Source organism: Ammodytes marinus (genome assembly GCF_949987685.1).
Source record: "Ammodytes marinus genome assembly, chromosome: 13".
In the NCBI taxonomy this organism is placed as follows: Eukaryota; Metazoa; Chordata; class Actinopteri; order Uranoscopiformes; family Ammodytidae; genus Ammodytes; species Ammodytes marinus.
The window spans coordinates 5,106,979-5,128,955 of NC_137217.1; the positions used below are offsets into that span (position 1 = coordinate 5,106,979).

Here is a 21,977-nt window from a genome sequence, read left to right on the forward strand (position 1 = left end):
ACACTTCTCCTACAGAACAATACAGAACAGTACAATCACTTTTTTTTTGTAATAACACGTTTTAAAATGTAAAATGGTTTTTCGGCAGAAACTGCCTGCAAGCAAAACAAAGTTCCTACTTTTGGTTTCTTACAGCGAGAGAAAAAAGAAAAAGAGAAGCCTGAAATACTCTGAACAAACAAACTAAAAAGAAAAATCACAAGAAACTATTACACAACATCTGTGAGTGAATCAAAGTGTGTGGGTGACGTCTATTGTTGTGTGTCATCGCTAGTATGTGTGTTCTGTGACCACAGTGTAAGCAGGTGATGGCTGTGGTTGTGATGGTGTCTGGGAAGAAACACAGGGTTCCCACATCTGTAATGGAATCTGTAGAAGCAGGGATTTAGCTGCACAGTCCACTTTTTGAATTTCAAAAAAAGTCATTTTCTGTGGTAGCAGTCGGAGATGCAAATTTCCCGCTCTCTCTCTATTCCAACAGTCGTGCAGTCGAGAACATTTTGGTATGAAGCTGTTCAAGAGTAGCTGACACATTTTAGAATTTGATCATTTAAAAAAAACTGTCGTGGGAACCCTGAAAAAAAACCACGTCGTCCTTGTCTGACATTTCGCACACAGCCTCATAATACATGCCAGAACACACACACATATACAGCACATATTACACAGCACATCGTATCAGGCAAGATTGTTCTTTGACTCTCTGAAAGGAAACACTTTGTAGAAGTTCATAATAACTTTTATGTTACACTTGTGTACAAATGTGTTAGACTCCATCATTATGTTACTGTGTGTGGGTGATGTGTTGAACGTAAAGGATAAGGCTGGCAATTTTTTTTTTTTTTAAATCATGATCAAAACCTCAAGTAGGCCTACAGACTTTAAAAAAAAAACACTAAGAGTTGCCAGTGGGTCATTTGTACTCATGACCTTTTTTTTTAAATATTTTGTTTATACTCTACTTGAAAACATAAGTGTGGTGATATTCTGTATTATTATTAGTCATCAGATCGAGCCAAACCAGCACGATTGTATCCACCAACAAGTGTGCTTTGTATATTTATATATATACAGTATATCTACTATATCTGATCCATAGAACTATGTTAAAAACACATCAGTGAGACACACTGTTGCACTGGCTTACATTTACCTTCATTATCCTGACTCCCATACTGTATACAATGTTCTGCTGCCCCTTATACTCACTATCGCAGCCACATGAGGATTCATCCGCTGCTGAAAATAGTCCCCATCAAATGCACTATTTCCTCAAAAAACTACAGTCGGCAGCTGTTTGTTGAAATTACTGAGCCTTTTTTTTATGAAACTACATGTGTGAGTGGATTTCACATAATGAAGGAGGAAGGAACCAATGGACTTGGAGACATTTTGAGAAAGAGAATAACACCAGCCTAATCTGTTTACAGGGGGGGGGGTGGCTCTATTGGGTACAGTAAGAAATGAGGGAGTGCCTCTTTATATGTTACAGCTCCACTTGTAGTAAAAAAAAAAAAAAAACAGAAGAAACACAGTCATACATGAAACTCAGAAACATGTAACAACTAAACCAAAGCAAAATAAGTTCATATAAAGACAGCTGTTTTGTATGTAAAAGGGAGAGACAGGGAACTACTTTCAGATAATCCACATAGGCAGCCAAGCACCTCCACGTACATTACCAGATATAGCAGGACATAACTGTTAGCCATCAATCCTATGCAACATGCCCGCAAAATACTATTATTTCTCTGACTAGAAGTAGGAAAGCCGAAGGAAAAACACAAACTAACTTGCGCTTAACAAGATAATTCCTCAAGAGAAGGTGTTTAGAGCCATCAAATGTTTTCTGTAGGTTTCCTGTATATCTTTTAAAAAGTTTCAGAAAGGGAAAGAGGAGGAGAAAAGGGGTTGAAGCTTCTTCATGTGACCAGCTCAGACAACTGGTGGACTGCAAGGGAAAAAATAAGAACATACACCCCCCTTCCATAGACGCTGCTACAGTCACAGCCTATTACAAGTCAGCGAAACTACTTTGTGAATAAATAATGGTAATTAATAGTTGGTAGTTGGTAATAAATAAGAGGAGGAGGGCGTGGGTGGTCCTGGATGGTTGCTGAGGGGAACAGGAGGTGGGTCAAGGGGACACCAAGGGGTTTGTGGAGCCCATCTTCAACCCCAGGGCCGGGGCCTCTGCTTTAAATAACGTGACGGAAGAGTCTGACATCTCTCTACATGTTGGTGACATCCAGACACGCAGCAGTGCAGATGGCCACACCTCCAAAGAAGCAGCTGGTCCAATCAGCAGCAGCTTTCCCTCCTCCCCTCAGGCTTCATCCAATCAAGTGTCTACAAGAGTCTTAATGCTCCTCAGGTCCACAGCAGCCGCTCATCATCAGCTGTCCATGCTGCAACATTCTAACGGGACAGGAGAAAGACACACATCATCAGAAAACTGGCCTCTTACCGCATTTTTTTTTACATTTGTCCACTAATCTGTGTGTGTGTGTGTGTGTGTGTGTGTGTGTGTGTGTGTGTGTGTGTGTGTGTGTGTGTGTGTGTGTGTGTGTGTGTGTGTGTATTAAACAAAGATTGTAAAGCACTTTGTCCATTAAAGGTGCAGTATGCAGAATTAATAATTGATTGGATTTATATAGCGCTTTATTTCTCTGTGACTCAAAGCGCTTACAGGGTTCCAGTTTCAATTTGTTCACACACAGTCATCCCGGTGGTGGTAAACTACGAGAGTAGCCACAGCTGCCCTGGGGCAGACTGACGGAATTGATTGTCTACTAAAAATAATTTCACAACCTAAGCTGTTTCTTTAACTTCAAACCTTTAAAGGTGCAGTGTGTAAAGGGGATCGGTGTTTTTCAGAAAAGACTTGGTAGAAATGCAATATAATATTCATATACAGTACATGTTTTAATTAGTATGTAATCGCTTGAAAATAAAAAGTGTATTATTACATTACAATGAGCTGTTTATATCTATCATGCACTGCCGTCTTTCTACAGTAGCAGAGAAACGACAAACTTAACGTCCTTACGCATTTTATATATAGTTCTTAAAGGCCACTGAGGGTTCAGTTTATTCTCTCAAAGGGAGGGGTTAGCAAGGGAGCGTTGTGAACTAAAACCTTCACCACTATATGACGCCAAAAAACAGCTACTACACACTGCACCTTTAAGCTAGGAAAGCCACGTATGGGAGGAGTCCATTCCACCATACAATCGGCATTTACTGTTGCTGTTCACTTTTCTTTAGGTAAGAAGAAACTGTGGCTTCTCCCCCTACTCAGAGGTTAACATTTGAGGAGCCTGGTGAAGGATAATCAAACAAAAACATCCCATAGTACATGCTTTACCCGTACAACAATTCCCCTTAATAACTAACTACAGATACTAGTTTTTATGTCCATACCAGCATTGAGTCCTTCTGCATCCTGGACATCCACATAGGGGGCGGGCCCCCAGATTCGGACAGTCCCATCGTCGGAGGCGCTGGCCAACAGTCCGGGCAGGACGGGGTTCCAGCTCACACAGTTGACTGTGCGTGTGTGACCAGTCAGCTCTGCTATAGGCAGCTCACTGCGCCGGTGCCAGATGTAAACTTTGTGGTCTGTTAGAAAGACAGGACACAACACTAACTGCCAACACTTTACAAATCTGTTCTCTTGTCATGTGACTATATGGAGGAAGTCACAGGGTTGCTCAGGAATAAACACATGCATTCAAAAAATAAGAAATACCTGTTTGTATTTGTGTGCTTCCTTTTTCCAGCATTAACTTTTTACTGACACTTCTAAAAAGTAAATGATTTGTTGCGATTTAGATCATTTAAAACCCTCTGTGCGTGACCCATACTTGTTGTTTATAGAGATGTTTACATGTATCTTATCTTTACATGTAAGAACCTTATTCCACCTTCAGTCTGGTGCTCTGGTGGAGCTTTGTCAAGTCTGAGAAAATAACCCTGGTCATCAAAGTCATGCTCTTATATTCTTCTCAATCTGTTAGCTTATATGGCCGTGAGCTTGTTACTAAACATTTGGTTGTCTTGCCTTCACTGCCACTAGCGATGAAGTCTTCATTGTGCCCTCCAAAGCAGGAGTGGATGGTGTAGAAGCCCTGGGTCACCCCTTGGTACTTCCTGACCAGCACGCGGTCCTGCAGGTCCCATAGGTGCACTCCCTACAAACACAGAGCATTCACTAAGGGTGTATTCACACATGGAAAGTCCGTTAGTTCACTTGCTTTGGTCCAGACCGAATAGAATTTGGATTTTTTTTTTTGGTGTGGTCCACTTTCATATTGCCCCTTTTGCAAGTGAACCAGCATTACGAAGCAAAACCACACGTGATCTGAGGTCATTCATTCATTGGACAGACATTCTGGGGTGGAGAGAAGCAGGAAGAACGAAGTAAAAACTGCGAATTTATCATTGATATAATATGGGGTTAAAAATAATAAAAATGCCTACATCTAGCCTATAAATAAAGAGGAAAAACATCAAATTATTGTTGTTTCATATGTTTATAATATGTAGCCCTATGACAATGCCACGTTATGTGGCTTCTAGCCTACGATGTGAAACATAATTTTTACTGTATTCCTGGGTCACCCCTTGAGCCTATTCTTCGCGTGAAGAATAGGCTCAAACTGAAACACAGCTGATTAAGCTGTGTATCAGCTGGGTGTCAGTTCGGCGCAGTTCAGCACCAAACTGACACAGGGACAGTATTGACGGTCCCGTTGGGAAGAAAAATAAAAACACACACTTCATGCAAAGCGCAGCGTGAACCTGTTGGCACTGTAGGCTACGGGAGACGCTCCTCTCCATCTGATCGCTGATCCGCACGCGTCATTATCAAATGTAATATTTTCGCTCGGGGCTCCCGGTCAAACCACAACTAATCTTCCTAACAATGGCGACAACAACACTTTCCCATAATGTGAAGCTGATGGCGATTTATTAAAAAAGAAAAGAAAGAAAAGGCGCAGTGCTTCCTGCAATTGGGTCGGATCGAGTCCGGCCAAATTCACACCACAAACGAACTGCAGCAGAGTGCGTTTTGAAGCGCATCGAGACCACCTCTTCAGCTGGGTCTCGGAGCGTTTGTTTGGTCCGCCCCCGAGTGCGATTGCTGTATTCACACCTGTCTGAAAGATGCGCACCGAAGGTGGAAGTGCACCTGAGTTCGTTTCAACCGAACTAAACACAGCATGTGTGAATACACCCTAAGAGACACATCTCCAAACCAACACTTAAGGCCAGACACTGCAGTTGAATAGGATTACATTTTCAATTTAGAGCTATCATCAAGGAACTTTGTCAGTGGTTAATTTCATTTGAAAACTGAATTAAAACTAATATCTTTTGGATTACCATTTTTTCCAGAAATATTTAATTAAATATGCAAATTTGGCAACATCTAACTAATTCTGCGTATATTTGCATCTCTTTAAAATACAAACATCGAGGTGTTGGATAAGGACAAGAGTTCAAATCTTTATTGTATTATTTCAATATATTGTCCAAAGGTTTTACAGAACAGATTTTGGACACTACAGCCTTTTTTCATTTTATAAAAAAATAAATTAATTATGTACAGGTCTTAAAAGTGCATTTTCTGCATGTTTTTAAGAACAGAATGTATCATAAATCAGACAGTTAACAACATGTAAAACAATCCTTCTGTAACAACCTTCAGAATAGTGCTTATGATGATTATGGCGAGTTTAGAAGAAGAAGTTGAGAATTCTGGTTCAGAGTATAAAGAAATACTAATTTTAAAATAATGGGTTACTGTATTGTTGTATAGAATACCTTTACAGACACAAACAGACAAGCTGGTTTAGTCAAATAAACACCTAAATGTACATTTTGGACCTTATACTAGTATGATGAAAGAAGTCAGCAAAATAGACAAAAATCTCAAAACTGACCAAAGCCTGAATACAATATGTTTTTGCCGGCAGTGTCTCGCCTGAACTGAACTGCTACTGTAGCAACTAGCTGCCATTCAAGTCACAGTATTTGAAGTGTATTTTGGTGTGATATGTGTTAACAGAATTTTGTTTGCCTTAATTGTATAATATTTTAATGCTGCAAACAATTCATGCTTTCTGCTGTGAACTTTGTTCTAGTTAACTTAAGAGCCTCAAAGAGTTTGGCTCTATACAGATGTATGACGTATGTGTTCACAATGGTTAAAAGTTCATGGAGGAGAACTCCCTAAAATCTCCATTGCTTGATTACAATCTATGAATTATTACACCTGTATGTATCCTGTGAGAAACATCTTCTGTGACACACATACACACAGTTGGTTTTACTCACACATACAGAAGACCAAGATGAAAGAGGGGGAGACTTTATGTACAAGGTCAAGTTCTTGAATCATCTCATGTCTCAGTAATTAAAACTCATCCCCCTCTTGCTAGAAACTCAAGGACCTGGACACACGAACAGTCTTGTTCGCATACACATTAATTGTCTTTCAGTCTTTGTATTCAACCATGTATGCAACCTGATACATTGTTTTACCCTTGCTTTGCTGTCGCAAGTAAAAATCTACCAGACTTTGAAAAATGCCTCGCCAGATCTCTTTATTTAAAACACTTGGGTTTTTGATAAGAGAATGCAACAATATGTGAGGTAGAAACAGTCTTCTCACCTGAGTGGCCACGTTGAGCAGAGCTAACCTTCCATTTTTGGAAACAGTGAAAGACATGATGGGGTGGTCCTCCTGCACTCTGAAAATGAAACAACAAAAAAAAACATCACCCACGGGCAGAGAGACACTGTGTCGAGACTGAAAAAAAAACTAGCTATTTCACAAAAACAATGTTTAGATATGTGTTTTACGAGCAAGGGTAATGTGATGTCATTCAATTATTAAAGCATATTCCAAAAATACTGTATGAGAGAGAGAGAGAGACCCGACCCGCTCTACTCAGTGGAAACGAGGCATTACTGTTCTGCCTGTGTGCTAATAATGATACAAGGTGCAACTTACTTATGTCGGGGAAGTTCTATATTCCGACATGCTGTAATAGAAAACTAAACTCACAGAGAATTTAAGAATTTAATTACATTTATAATAAGACAAAACAACAGAGTACAGAGTGTAAAGCTTCAGACCTACATGGTCAGCCCCCGATGGGACTGACCATATCTTTTGGTCAAACAGAGTTTTTAAGGCCCCCTTCAACAACGGGGGTGTCAACTAACAGATGGTTTATAGAGTAAACAGGTCTCAGGGGGTTATTGTGGTCAGCCACAATAAACCTTAAAATAGTTTAAGCAACTGTTTTGTCAGCACATTTCTTAGAGAAAATGCACATGTGTTAAACTGATGTGATATACATATGAAAAACAGATCAATTAGATAGTTACAAATTAATCTGCCCTCACAATTTACATATTTTTTGTGTTATCTGGAATAAGGAGGAAAAGCATAGTTTTCCATTGTGCAATATTACAAACATCTTGTCTTGACAGTTGAGAACTCTCTCTGCTACAACGCTCGCATCAGTGAAATCATGGTTAAAATGGAAATGAAACACAACACCTTCTCTTACTATCCAACTTCCTCCCTGTCTGGCATAGGCAATGTAATCTAGGCCTGGTTCTTTTTTTTTTTACAGAAAGAGTGTGTTGAGGCTAGTCAGGGGAAGTAGGTGACTTACATGTTTCTGTCTGTCAGGTCCTCAAAGTTGTATCCGCGGATGCGCTGGTGAGTGTCTGAAGCGAGAACGGTCCGGCCGTCATTCAGACACCACAGGCACTGCACCCGAACTCCTTCCCACGAGTCCAACAGGTTTCCATCCAAGTCCTGAGGGTCAGGGGGAAACACAATGGATTCACTTACACCCTCCAAACAAAAGTGCTTTGGGAAAAAATCCAATCCATCATTTAGTAAGGCTCAGTATTTTCTGTTATAAAAATAGGAACCATGTTTATTTTTAAATACAGATACCATAGACATTTACCCTGGAAATCAAGACTCGCCACAGGCATATTTAAATTTGCCTTGCTGTGGGCACAAACTATTGGAGCTCATTAACTATGTCGGTAAATTCGGAGCTACAAATCAAATCATACTATCTGATGGGACCAGATTACTTTGCATTACCCCCTACACAGGATCTCCTTTTCACTCAGAAATAGCAGTTTCACTAAAAAAGTCTGTTGGACTGTGTTTTTTATTTATTTATTTTGCATACTTTGCTGAAAACCTTAAAACAAAAATTTGATACAGCGAACTGTCTTCAACTACATATATCCAGGGTTCCTCTTGTGATCAAAAATACAGTATTTCAGCACATTGAAGTCGGCAAAATTGAACATAGTATATTGTAGTTGAGTAAGTTAATGTTATCAAAGTGCCAATATCAGGGCAGCCAAACTGTGTTCTGGACATTTCACCACTTCAGCTCTATTGTATGTGTTAGGGGCCACTCACACTAGGGCTGCGGCCCCGTGCCCAAGCTCATTTGCATACTAAAGTCTAGAACGTTTGGCTAGTGTGACCACGCCATCCGTATTCCAGCACGGAACAGCCCCTTGGCCACGGCACACTTGGGAGAGGTGTGCCGTGGCCAAAGTAGAGATGCTAATGAGATGACACACGCACAAGCAAGCGCACAGGCGGCGTTCCTGACGTGAATTTATTAAGGATGCATAGTCCGTTAACGTCTGCTGCCTTACTAGTCGGCACCAGAATTGCCCACCACTTGGACTTGTAGCTACATAAAATGTGTGAGAATTAACGTGTGTGTAGGCCTAGGTGTGGGCTAATAAAAGAGGGAGAGAGCTAAATAGGTGAGCGCAGAAAGCGAAGCAAAAAGGTTTTCGTGTTTACTCACGTTCGTCAGATGATTTTTTTCTTTTTCCTCCCGTCAGCTGTCATAATGCTGCCTTTACGCATGGCGGTGGAGACGCACCCAAAACAACACACAGCGGGACTCCGCGGCCCGGTGATAAGGAAACAGTAGCCTACACTAAGGTTTAACAAGAAACTTTATAAAGACACTTAAAAAAACGATCTCTGCCCATACACAAAGTTCTGACTTGGATTACTTGATTAACCCTAACCCTAAAACCATCCGGTACGTATGGTCTGATGACCGGCCGTTATATTAATAATAAACAGCGTGTTGCACAAATATGAGACTGTCCACCGCGACCGATTATGTCAAGGCTACATTTTAAAAAAAACAATAGCTTAAGGATTCTCGTTGCTCTAATGTGGAAGTGGAATATATGATGCAAATTTGGCCGGATGAAAATATTCACAAACAGTCGTATAGCCTACAAGTAGACTACGAGACCACGAGCAGTGTGACCACGGGCCAGCGGGGGGAGTGGGGAGGGGGGGAATCGTGCTGAATCTTCCTGCAGCATGGAACAGGCAAACTTGCCTAGTGTGAGTGCGCCCTAAGATGTTAAGTGAGTGCGAGTGTAAATGCAGTGTATGTGATGCTCATAGTGTGTGGGCGGCGGCAGCACAGACTGTGTGCTGTGAAAGACACTCACACACTGGTAGAACTGTCCTCTCTGGCCTCCGGTGACGAAGCGTTTGCCATCTGGGTTCCAGGCCACGCTGGTCAGGCTATCCTCATGAGACTGGCTCATCTTTGTACGCAACTCCCCCGTCTACACAACACAGAACAGGACAGGATAGAGAGAGAGAGAGAGAGAGAGAGAGAGAGAGAGAGAGAGAGAGAGAGAGAGAGAGAGAGAGAGAGAGAGAGAGAGAGAGAGAGAGAGAGAGAGAGAGAGAGAGACATACAGACACCTTAAAAAAGATGTGAAAGGTCCCTCTGGGTGCATTTCTAACTGTTTCAGATCAACACCACCAAAGCATAACACCAGAAAACTGCATTATTTTCAACCCAAAACACACATCTGAGCAAATGCTGCAGAATAAATTGCAGATCGTCAAATGACCTCACTTTAAGTAGGGAGTCAGCGAACCTGGAGAAAACGCTTGTTGTCATGATCACTTTTTGTCAAAATCATTGAATATCTCCTCACAATCTGCTACCTGTACGTACTGTGTGTGCGATGTGAAGAAATCCAGTGCTAATACACAGCCTAGGCTCTGTAAACTGATATGTAAACATATGTACAGTATGTATGTAAACCGTAGCTAGCAACACGCCAGTTGACAGAGCCAAAGCTGATTTTGACAACAAGCATTCTCCATAAAGACGCCATCTTTATATTAAGAAAAACAATGTCACAAGCAAAAACAGGTATGCACTGATACAAACACACTTTTTCCTATTATAACATAACTGATGTCTGTGATAAAATGCAGCCTGTTTGCACCTGCACCCATAAACAAAACTGAGAGACACTGCCACTCAACTTCTTTTGTTGTCTTACTTTTAAAAAAAAAATTAACGTCAATCACGGTCAAATGAGGAAGCAAAATACCAGTTGACATTTACATCCACAGTGTGAGTGTGAGAGATGTCGTACCTGAACATTCCACAGCCACAGCTCAGAGCAGTCATCGGGACCACAGGCGATCAGGTAGGCATCATCAGGGCTCCACGCCAGGTACGAGACACCGTAAGCATGGCCCTCCAGAGTCTTCATCAACTTCAACTGCTGGGTTTCCTGACCACACACACACACGCACACACGCAGACACACACACACACACACACACACACACACACACACACACACACACACACAAATTATCCACTTATTTTATCACTATCACTCACACGGCCACTCATTGTTCTAATGGTAAGGGAACGATGGTTTACCTTGTCGACTTGCCACACGATGACCGTAGTGTCTTTGGACCCGGTTGCTAGTTTTGTGCCGTCGTTGGAAAACTTGCAGAACCAGACTTCATTGCAGTGTTCAGTGAGAATCTGCTGAGTGTAGCACGGGAACTGTTTCCTAATAGATTTGGAACAGGCACACATCAGTCAGACAGCAAGCTTCATAATGAAAACTGAACACAACAGGCAAATAGATCGGTTCGCCAAATACCTTATATGAGTGGCTACGATGCAGTTTTGAATGATCACATATTTATTGCAGACTTTAAAGAATTAATTAATAAATTAAATCCCTATTTGGAACGATAAAAGAAAATGAATTAAAGAATAACAAAAAGAAAAAAAATATGAATAAAGTTTTCTTTTTAATCAAAAAGCCAATTTCAACATCACACATACTAGACCTGTTTGAAAAAGGGATAGGAAGAATCCTCTGCATGTCAACTCCTTCCCCCAGTCTCAACCATAAAGAAGTGCAAAATCCAAGAAGATAAACTAAACAGACTATTCTAAATCTTACAAAATACTTCTCCAATTTCATCATACTCTATCAAGCTTATTGAGAGAAAAAAAACACCATTCACTTGATCAATACTAGCAATAGGAACAGCCTGGTCTGAAATGATTCTAGCGCCACACAGGTAAACATCAACATGGAGACGATAAGAGAGAGAGAGAGATCAATTATAATGCTATGGGCCTCACTTCATATATTAGAGTGTCCCACAGTAGAAGACAACAAGTCCCTGCAGCCCTGTGTGTGTGTGTGTGTGTGTGTGTGTGTGTGTGTGTGTGTGTGTGTGTGTGTGTGTGTGTGTGTGTGTGTGTGTGTGTGTGTGTGTGTGTTCCTACCGGCTACAGGCGTGGTCCAGCAGCAGGGACACAGAGTCCAGCCCCCCGTCCAGCTTGGTGTTGTGGTAGAGACAGCGCTCCCTCTGCAGCTCCACCGCCTGCTTCAGCAGAGTCTGCAGCCGGCGAGGAGGCAGCATCACGGACGGAGGCAGGTACGCTGCACGCACACACACACGCACCGAACACACACACACACACACACACGCACACACACACACGGAAATATGTTATACACAATGAGAGGCTTTGATGCTTACATAAACTTAAATTATGCTTCTCAGGGCTGAACGTAGGCGAGCAAGCACAAAGATGTTCTACTGGCTGTTTTTTTTATACTTGTGAGTTTGTATGTTTTGGTGTGTGTGTGTGTGTGTGTGTGTGTGTGTGTGTCCGTTCCTTTGCGACCAAGACGAAAGCTTTGTAGTCTGTGTGACGTGACAAGACATTTTCCCTTCTGTTTAAACCTGTCAAAAGAAGAAGTATGTATACACGTCGGTGATTGGACTATTGCCTAAAGTTTTGTAACATATCTTGATAACATTCTTTACCTGCTTTAACACCCTAACTAAATGTTCATATTTGGCACAGGTTGAGATGTAACCAGTGAGCGACAAATCTGATTTTAATGTGTATAACACAGATTTTCTATTCTCATAAATTAGCATGTGTCGCTAATGTGTTATGTAGTAAGCAGCAGGGGCAGGAGTGGGCAAGAGAAGCATCGTCTTATACATTAGAATCACACGGTTGACGCTGTTGTAGCACACAAGGTAAGTGTAACACAAATACATACAGTACGTGACAATAACAAGTGCAAAGGGAGTGTTAAGTGTGTACAGTAGAATGACTGTGAGTCAGACTCCACTCACTCTGGAGCTTATCCAGCAGCTTTGTTCTTGACTCTGTGCCTTTGCCTTCCCACTCCGCTTTGGCTCGCAGGTCCTCCGCATGACTGCACATCAGGTACCTTCACAAACACACAATGGCAACATGTTGTCTCAGCTGCTCTCAAGACACACTCACACCTGCTTTCACAGTGACACACACACACAGTCAGTATATATTGATCAAGGCCTGTCTTTTCAGGATTCACCTTTAATAGACGCATATTCTTCGCAGTTGCTACATAAAATAGATAAACATATCTTTTTTTTTTTATACTAGGCACAACAGCAGCAGTATCACTTTGATTGTCCTTTATTTACTGTCGCCATCACAGGAGAAGTATACCGCCAAGTCACATACGCTTGACAAGTACATATTTGAGCAGCTTTGAAAAGTAGGACATGTTTGATTGTTTTGAATGTTGCTGTGTGGATGTTCACGGTGAACAAGATGAGGGCTAACGTTTTCATTGTTTAGGGAGAAATATCCTCTACTTCCGCCTCAGGCCAAACTACCAACTTGGCAGAAATATAATATGATAATGGATGTCCATAGTTTGTTTGCTCAAACCCTTAAGCACTTTTACATTGTACGGATTAACATGACCACGGGCCCTGGACACAAGAGAGAGAGAGAGAGAGAGAGAGAGAGAGAGAGAGAGAGAGAGAGAGAGAGAGAGAGACACGTTGTAAAATACAATTCTATACAATCTCTCTGGTGCAAGAGATAGAGTCTCTTTGCGTCTGAGCCTACACTCAAAGCCCCGTATGAGCGAGGCAGCGCGTCACCCGGTGAAACTCTGTGTTGGTGTCGTTCACAGTGAGACCGTGCCAGTGTGAGCCGCCGTGCAGAAAAACTATGTGGTTTAAGACTAAATGATCACCGGGGATTCCTGCACGTTAACGTTGTAGAGGGGACAGGCTTTCGCGATCCGATTGCATGTCCCGAGCCTGGATACACAGAGACATGTCCCCAATCTCACTGCTGACTAACTTTAAAGTGAAACAACCGCATCGCTCATCTAGGTTCAGTCTACAGCCGACACAGTTAATATAATCACCACCTACGCATGGACATCGTTTTTAAAAAAACGATCTCATTCTTGTTATCCTAAGGGATTTGATGCAATCTATAAAATATGAACATTACGAAGGCGGTGATGGTGTGTAAAAGGACGGCGCAGTTGGCCACAGCAGAAAAGCCACTGTAAATTGATCGCTTTGTCGATTCATGCCTCCGACTCGGTGATTTGCAACATAATGAGTCGAGGCTTTGAATTCAGTGCTGGGGATGTGGAGCTCTTTGGCCATTTCCCGTTTTTAAATAAAAAAAAATAAAAAATCAAGGGCCCCCCTATTGGCCAGGGCCCTGGACACGTGCCCCCTTTGCCCATGCGGTAATCCGTCATTGTGAGGAACAACACAACCTCTGTAGTTCCCCCTGTGCTGGTTGGGTCAGGATCAGTCTTTTAACTTTGCAGAGACTGTGGTGTATGATAAAAGGCTATGTTCATGTTGCTATCGTTCTATGTATCGAATCGTGGGTCAAACATGGTGACACAGGGGGCGCCCTTAGCTCAGTTGGTAGGGCGTCCCCCCCATGGGCCTCGGCCAGCAGCGGACCCGGGTTCGATTCCAGCCCGCGGTTCGTCTCTGCATGTCACTCCCCTCTCTGCCCCATTTCAACTCTGTCTCTACACTATCAATAAAGCATAAAAATGCCAAAAAAAAATATCTTTAAAAATGGTGACACAAATCGAACTGTGAGTTGGTGTATCGTAACAGCCCTACTGTCATTGCTAACAGTTTGTCATCAACATGCTTCCCTGTGTGTGTGTGTGTGTGTGTGTGTGTGTGTGTGTGTGACTGACCCGCTGAGGATGTGGATGCGCTCTGTGTTGTACTTGAGAGGAGTGAGTTCAGCTCTGAGGACCTGTAGGGCCTCCAGGACCTTTCCATCCTCCAGATACTCCAGATACTTCTGCTGCAGCAGCAGGAACTTCATCCGCTGTACAGGGACACAGGACCAGAAACAACCATGTTTATTAACTAGGGCTGTCAAGAGATTCAAAAAAATTATCTAATTAATTACAGGCTCTGTGATTAATTAATCTAAATTAATCGTATACTTATATGACACTTTTATACCTGTTTGTAAACAGCTGTATAGCCTACTACAGTTTGTTTCTCTGTCTCTCTCTCTCTCTCTCTCTCTCTCTCTCGCGTGCGCGCTCGCTCTCCGTCTCTCGTAACTTCTGTCTCCTCCCCTCAGCCAGCTTTATACATGAACTAGCGCCGAATTTTCTCAAAAAAACAAGCAGACAAAATTACGACTTTCCATCTCCCACAACAGACAGCGCTGCACTGCCACCATTTCGTAGCCTACTCATAGGCAAAAATATTGACATGACACACACACACACACACACACACACACACACACACACACACACACACACACACACACACACACACACACACACACACACACACACACACACACACACACACACACACACACACACACACACACACACACACACACACACACACACACACACACACACACGGGGCGGGTGCTAGACAGCAAACAAACAAAATTGGAGGAAGATTGAGAGATAGGCCTACTGTTTTGAACCTAGCCTACATTGTTGCACCCACTAAATCAATAATGCACGGATACTGCGGAGAATTAAGTAAGATGTCTTCCTACCTTCATGCATCCCATAAACTGTCCATAGAGCCCTCGAGTCGGCCCCTTTCCCCTGCTTCTCTCTTTACCTTTCTCCCTTTAACCCACGCGCCCGGCCCGGCGAGCTACAGGTGCAGCTCCACACCACTTTTGCACCGGGTCAAAGGGCATTATAGAAGTGCGATTAATCTGCGTTAATTTTTTTAAATCGCGTTAATTTTTCTGTGATTAATTAATCGAAATTAACGCGTTAATTTGACAGCCCTATTATTAACCACCAAAGTAAAAGTCTTTTATTGACAGTTCTGATATATGCAAGACATACATCAGAATCAAAATGGTGTTTATCTCTGGCCCACAGTGCAGTTGGAACGATAAAAAAATATAGAGATAAATAAGATAAACATAAACAATATTTACATAAGCTACATTCTAAATACTAAGTAGAGCAAAGGCATTTTCTGCGCAATATAAAACAGTATATAAGATAGAATAGAAAGTAAAAAGTAGATAAGTTAAATTGAAATGTGCAATGTGATGAAAAATATTTACAATGTGCAATATGCAATCAACTGGATGTACATTTTTTTTTAAATTACGGTTCACCCATTTGTGTTGTGTACGTTTGGTGAATGTCCATGAAGGAGTCCATCTGTCCATAAAGCTGAATGTATAAGCTGATGTTTTTGACCTTTCACATGGCTGGAACACACTGGTTATTGGACAACATTTTCATCTCCCTCTGTCCATCACTGTCTATCTAGTCTTTAGTGCTTAACCGTTATCTTTTTTTTTTGTCTGTAACTCTCTAACTGACACTAATGTTTGACTTTGAGCCCGTATCACTGGTGATTTCTTTGATTTTGCCCCTGTATTTAGAGCATTTTACTCAGAGCGGCAGTTACTAAGGGCGGCACTGGCGAAGTGGGTAGGAAGGTCGCCTTTGGAGTGCAGATGGTTCAGAGGGCGCCTTGCATGGCAGCTACTGCCATCGGTGTGGTAAGAAATGTAAAGAGCTTTGGGGCTGAGAAAATCGGCTAAAAAGCGCTATATAAGTCAAGTCCATTTACCATTCTTTTAGAGCTGCATTATGTTCGTGTTTTTGACGACGATTGCTGGGTTTACCACTTACCACTATAGCACTCGGAGAATGCATCAATGCCTTCAGCTCATTCAGGTCACTCTCAGCCTGAGTAAAGAGAGGAAAACAGGTTCCATTAGACCAACACTAAATAACACAGGGTTTAAGCACAGAAAATGATTTATTTTTGGGGGCGCCCTTAGCTCAGTTGGTAGGGCTTCCCCCCCATGGGCCTCAGCCAGCAGCGGACCCGGGTTCGATTCCAGCCCGCAGTTGTTCTCTGCATGTCACTCCCCTCTCTGCCCCATTTCAACTCTGTCTCTACACTATCAATAAAGCATAACAATGCCAAAAAATATATCTTTAAAAATAAAAAATAAAGAAAATTATTTATTTTTAATGGTCACAAATTACAAATATTTTCAGGTTAAAAATTTTAATTTGTGTTTCTACTACAAAGTGTTTAAATGGTATAGTGTCCAAAAAAAACTTTATATTTCTCACAATGCCATTACTGAATCTCCTCTTTTCAGCCTGTGTCTGAAACGCTCCGTTATGATGTCACAAGGGGGAGAGAAATCTGACCGGGGTTTTTGAACACATGTTTTCAAGAAAGGTGGAGGTGGAGAAAAAGAGAGAGGGTTGATTCCTCTCATACTTTAGGAGTCTCTAGTGACACCGGGGACCCATGTTAATGCTGAAAATCGGTGAAATAGGTGACCTTTAATGCAAATGTAATCCGTACGGTTTGGTGTGTAGATATAGTGCACAGATAACTGTAGGGAGAGTAAGATAACATGGTCCCACCTTGTCCCACTCTCCTTCCATGACATGATTGCGGAACTTGGTGGCCGAGGGATGCTCCAGTCTGCAGCCAGACTCCTGCATCAGGAGGTCCACGGTCTGACTGTAAACAACAAGCACAGGAGAAGAGAATCCATCCATCAATCAATCAATCAATCAATCAATAAGATGGGAAAACCTCAGCACTCAATCGTTCCTGCGTTCCAATCCCCATACTTCTCTACTATTTAGTAAGCCGGAAAAAGATTTAGGATGTCCCAATACATTCATGTCAATTGTAGTATGCTGAAAAAACATAGTTGCCCCACTAACTCCAATAGCATTTGCGTCTTTATTCTTGACATTTCTCGACATAATGAAAAACAAATCTTCCTTATCTGATTTTCTTTTCTCTCCTGTGGCCCTAATCATCTATTCTTCTGTACTTTAGTATGTAGTGTAGTAAAAAGAAAGAGTATGTGATTTGGAACGCAGGGCAAGTTTGGCGACAATGACATGAACTGGAAAGTGAAGAGTCATGTGAGTGACTGATAACATATGTGACTGAGTGATGCTACACTAGATACTAGAATTACAACAAACAAGAAGCAGAGATAAAGAAATGAGGAAAACCGGTGACATGTTAATCAATCATTTAACCAGTGTCGAGAAAATCAGCAACAGTGATATTTATTTAACAGTGTATATATTGCAGCCTGTCCAATGAGTTACAATGAGCCACTTTTCTCTTATTATTGTTATTTTCTTGTTGGGTTTTTGACTTTTTTTTTTTTTTTTTTTACAAATGAAGAAAGAAGATGTCAAGCTCTAAAAACTGCAGATTTTTATAGACTAAAAAATTTCCTCTCAGATTTCTCCCTCCTTTAGTGAATAACATGAGTGACTTTCCATTTAGATTGGTAATTAGGTTTACCTTTCACTTCATCCACACCACATGTTAACATATGTGATTCTCTTCCACAGTGTTCCAGTAGCAAATGCCTCTGATCATAGCAGAGAACCATGCTATAAATAACACAACGTTGAGCTGAATTACATTGTGTCCAAACTGGTTTCATAGTGTTTAGGAGCAATTATTTATAGTGTTGAACAATGAACATATGGTTCGCCAAGCAGCTATTGACTGTAATTATCCTTCTATAGAGCTATGCAACTGGAAGGGAAACACTTGTTAACAATGTTAACCCCGCCCAGTGTGGTGCCAAAAAGTGATTAATAACCCAGTTATATACTATATGTGTACAGCTGATTTTATCTGGATCAAACCGTCATGATATGCAAATATGCATAACTATATGTCCGTGGTAAAAGCAAAAACTATTATTTTTACTATAACTTTTCTTGTAACCGAATAATCACAACCATGTTTGTAGTTAGCGTGATTAGGCGTGACATTAATATGATTTAGCATCTAATTTACTTGTTTGGATTGGAAAACTACCGTACTATAATTGACGTTATTGAGGGTTCCTAAAATAAAGACATGGTTCCTCCTCAAAAATACGTTGTCTGAAGAGACTAATTATTTACAATTTGTGTATAGAACGAACTTCCATGCTTTTGTGGTGAGGTCCCCTTCAAACTGATGAGGCTGGACACATTTTGTTTGTCAAGGGATGTTATGTAGGCCTACAACTTAGATGTTTTGTGATTTAATTATGAAACACATGTATTTTTTATTTATGGAATTCATGAGACTTCAAACTTATAATAGTCTTTTATTTGTTGTTATTCAGTGTTGGAAGAGTATGGGATAGAATAGAGGATGTTACATCCTGTAGCCTACCAGACACTTTCAATACATTTCAATCAATAAGATGTCAATAAGTTGATTGCATTATTTATTATTTAACCATCATCTTGATTTGTTTTTGTTCAGGTCATATTTCTAGCCCTAGGATGACTTGATAACATTCATGAGGGTTAAGTGGTGGGACAGATTAGAGCCCACCCAGTCTTAATTTAGCCTACCTGTTGAAATGCAGGCTGAAATCACTTCTTTGCTGTGTGCTGGGGGGTGGGGGGGTGGGGGGCTCTAACATTCACCTGCGAGGCCTGCAGCTTCATGCAATTCAGCTCGGTTTATTCAATGTTAAGCGAACTGCTGATTTGAGGGTCGACTCGACATGTCCACTGTGGCTTGGAGGAAGGTCACTCACTAATAGCGTAGTAATGACTTACTTGAGCCCCAAGTCGTGTAGGTGCTGTCCTATGAGCCGGATGACGTCCTCCTCGGACTGAGACAGACGCTTCTTCTTCTTGACATCTGACGTCGTGCCGTTGTTGTTGCCGTTGTTGGACGCAGGCTGGGCCGACACTCCATTGTTGTTGTTGTTGCTGCTGCTGCTGACAGTGTTTCCACTGTTGACTGTGACTGACACTAGTCCGTTGGAGTGAGCAGCTGCCCCGGCGGCGGTGGTGGTGGCGGTGGAGGACGTCGTCGTCTCGCCGTTCTGCGAGGCACCGTTTCGGCAGGACAGTTCTGAATCCCGGTCCTGTCCTGCCCCGTTAGACTGCATGTTACCACTGGTTTGTATAGAACACTGCGGGGGGAAACAAAACCACCGTGAACAGCCGCTGACAGGCCCACTGACCCAGATGCAAGCCCCGAACTGCCCCGTTCCCCTTCTACGGCCGAGTCTGCGTGCTACGTTTCCGCGACGATAAACCCGTTTTTTCGACTCGGACGACGAAGAAGCAGGCTCCACAGTTATGTCGACGGTCGCATCTTGAGAAAGCTGCCTTTGTCTGGCACTGTCACGAGCGATAAAAACGCGTTGAAGTTGTTGGCTCGAGCTTGTTATTGTTGCTCTCAGACAGCTGCAGCCCTGTTATGGACATTTACGCAGTGACGTCAGCGGAAATTCCTTCACGTTTTTTTTTGTTTTTGCGCGAGCTGCGTAACCCTTAGGGGGCGCTGCTGTCCGCCTCTTCTTCAATGTTTGCTCTGTGGTCACCTTTACAATGAAAAAATAATGATTTAAAAATATTTATTCAGTCTTTAAAAAGGTGGAACGAAGAGGTTGAGACTTGGATCATTAACCCATTAAATTATAGGCCTATTTCATGTCCAATGTATTATTATTTATTTTAATTAATTTACATGTTAGACAAGTTGTAAAGTAGCCTGTTTTGTATTTGAAAACTTTGATTAAAAAAACCCTATATAATCAAAATTCAACTCCTCAATGGCAATGTTTTCATTTCACATTACAAAAACAACACTATGTGGTTCATAGTCAGACCATGATTCCGTCCGTTTCCCACAATTCACAGCATATTCAACATATTGATCCAAATGAAACATAAATTATTAATTCAACATGAAAAATAAATATTTTCAGATGATTTTAACACCATCTACACATTGACTGTTATTGTTAATGATTAGGCAATTTTCATGACATGACCCTTCAAAAGGATTTAGTTTATACTGCTCTTACTACACTGAAAAATGAGTTAGGCCTTTAATGATTTGACATGATCTGGATCTTCTAGCTCTTCATCCAGAACTGTTGCTTGTGGGAGCATGAAGTCCTTTAACCTAAACCTGTAAAACAGCAGCTTATCAACAGTTAGCTTGATAATGGAAAAACAACAACTACAACAACATGATAAGTCAAGTTCCTGAGTCCAGACCAATGGAGCCAAAATACGGGGCTTTTGATTTGACACTGAAGTGTTTATTCGTCCCGTCAACACCACATCTTTACATAAATTAAATGAACTCACGTGTCTATAGTAGTATATTCATTAGGAACATCCTCAAATAATAGGCTACGCCCAACGTTTTACTCAAAGTCACAGAAGCACACACACAAGCACACAGTTAATGGAGCTTAAAGCAAAATACTCTCGTAACATGCTAAAACATGAGTAAAATGTGACTTGTGTCCATTAAACTATTGCCCACATTCTGGAAGGGTTGCAGACACACCTAGGCTTTGTCATGTAGCCTACCTGCAATCAAATAATCAGAAAAATAACAACTTATTTTGAAATGAATGCATAGTGAGTAGATAGCCGAAACCTTGATTTTATATTAAAATAGTTGTCGGCTACCCCAACATGCACTGGATGCATGGTTTCATTTTGTACCCAGACTACATGTCGTGTTGGTGCATGATTGACATTAAAATGGAACCTTTCCAAAATCCTGTAAAAAGCATCTTTAATTGAAACATTTCCCAAATCACAAGTTCTGCAGTTAAACATTTAATGCATTTTAATGTTCAAATGACAATATTTCAATGCCAAATGTTCTATCTCCAATTGTGTGGTAAAGGTAAGAATCTGTTTGCCTTTTCACTCGTCATGTCATGGTCAGTAAATTAAGCGAAGAAATGGTGCCCCTTCATGTTTTATGAGAAGGGGATGTAGCTCAGTGGTAGAGCGCATGCTTTGCATGTATGAGGCCCCGGGTTCAATCCCCGGCATCTCCAGTGAATGTTTTCAAGCTGCCATAGTAAATAAAAACCTGATCTAAATGACTCGACAGTTATAAGATTACATTACATGAACTTGGTCATTTCTGTGCTGTACATGTCAAAGTGTCCCTAAATGTCTCCTGATAGTTAGCTTGCACCCTGCGTTTAGTTGCTGCTATCGGTGTATGAATGTGTGCTCCAGTTGTAAGTCGCTTTGGATAAAAGCGTCTGCTGAATGACATTTCATGTTAATAACATGACACTGAGGCATGGTCTTTATTTGATTTTTTTTAATCAACTCACATTATGATGTCAAACGACTGAAATGAAAGAGAGAGACACTGACTGAGAAAAAAAACAAAAAAAAAACAGAATGTCTAATTGAATCCACGGAAAACTGAGAAGAAGAAGAAGACGAAGAAGAAT

The 21,977-nt window shown here is 41.4% G+C and overlaps 1 protein-coding gene across 1 annotated transcript; it reads right to left on the minus strand.

Annotated features, from left to right (window-relative positions):
• Positions 1-28: 28 nt before the first annotated feature.
• Positions 29-19,914, minus strand: wdr26a (WD repeat domain 26a). The gene is made up of 14 exons (XM_080039279.1): positions 19,306-19,914; positions 17,128-17,227; positions 16,372-16,428; positions 14,419-14,555; positions 12,533-12,630; positions 11,664-11,820; positions 10,791-10,929; positions 10,495-10,635; positions 9,544-9,663; positions 7,695-7,840; positions 6,680-6,758; positions 4,064-4,193; positions 3,424-3,621; positions 29-2,418 (listed from the first exon to the last, which is right to left on the minus strand). The coding sequence occupies exons 1-14, from the start codon at positions 19,641-19,643 to the stop codon at positions 2,396-2,398; spliced, it is 1,863 nt and encodes a 620-aa protein (XP_079895405.1). The 5' UTR covers positions 19,644-19,914; the 3' UTR covers positions 29-2,395.
• Between the last annotated feature and the right edge of the window lie 2,063 nt (positions 19,915-21,977).

What these genes read in the sequence shown, in the direction of transcription:
- wdr26a (XM_080039279.1), bottom strand. Translation starts at nt 19,643, where the DNA reads ATGCAGTCTAACGGGGCAGGACAGGACCGGGATTCAGAACTGTCCTGC. An exon ending in CTACACGACTTGGGGCTCAA is followed by an intron (nt 17,228 to 19,305) that starts GTAAGTCATTAC and finishes TGTTGTTTACAG; the next exon opens with TCAGACCGTGGACCTCCTGA. An exon ending in GACCTGACAGACAGAAACAT is followed by an intron (nt 6,759 to 7,694) that starts GTAAGTCACCTA and finishes TTTCATTTTCAG; the next exon opens with AGTGCAGGAGGACCACCCCA.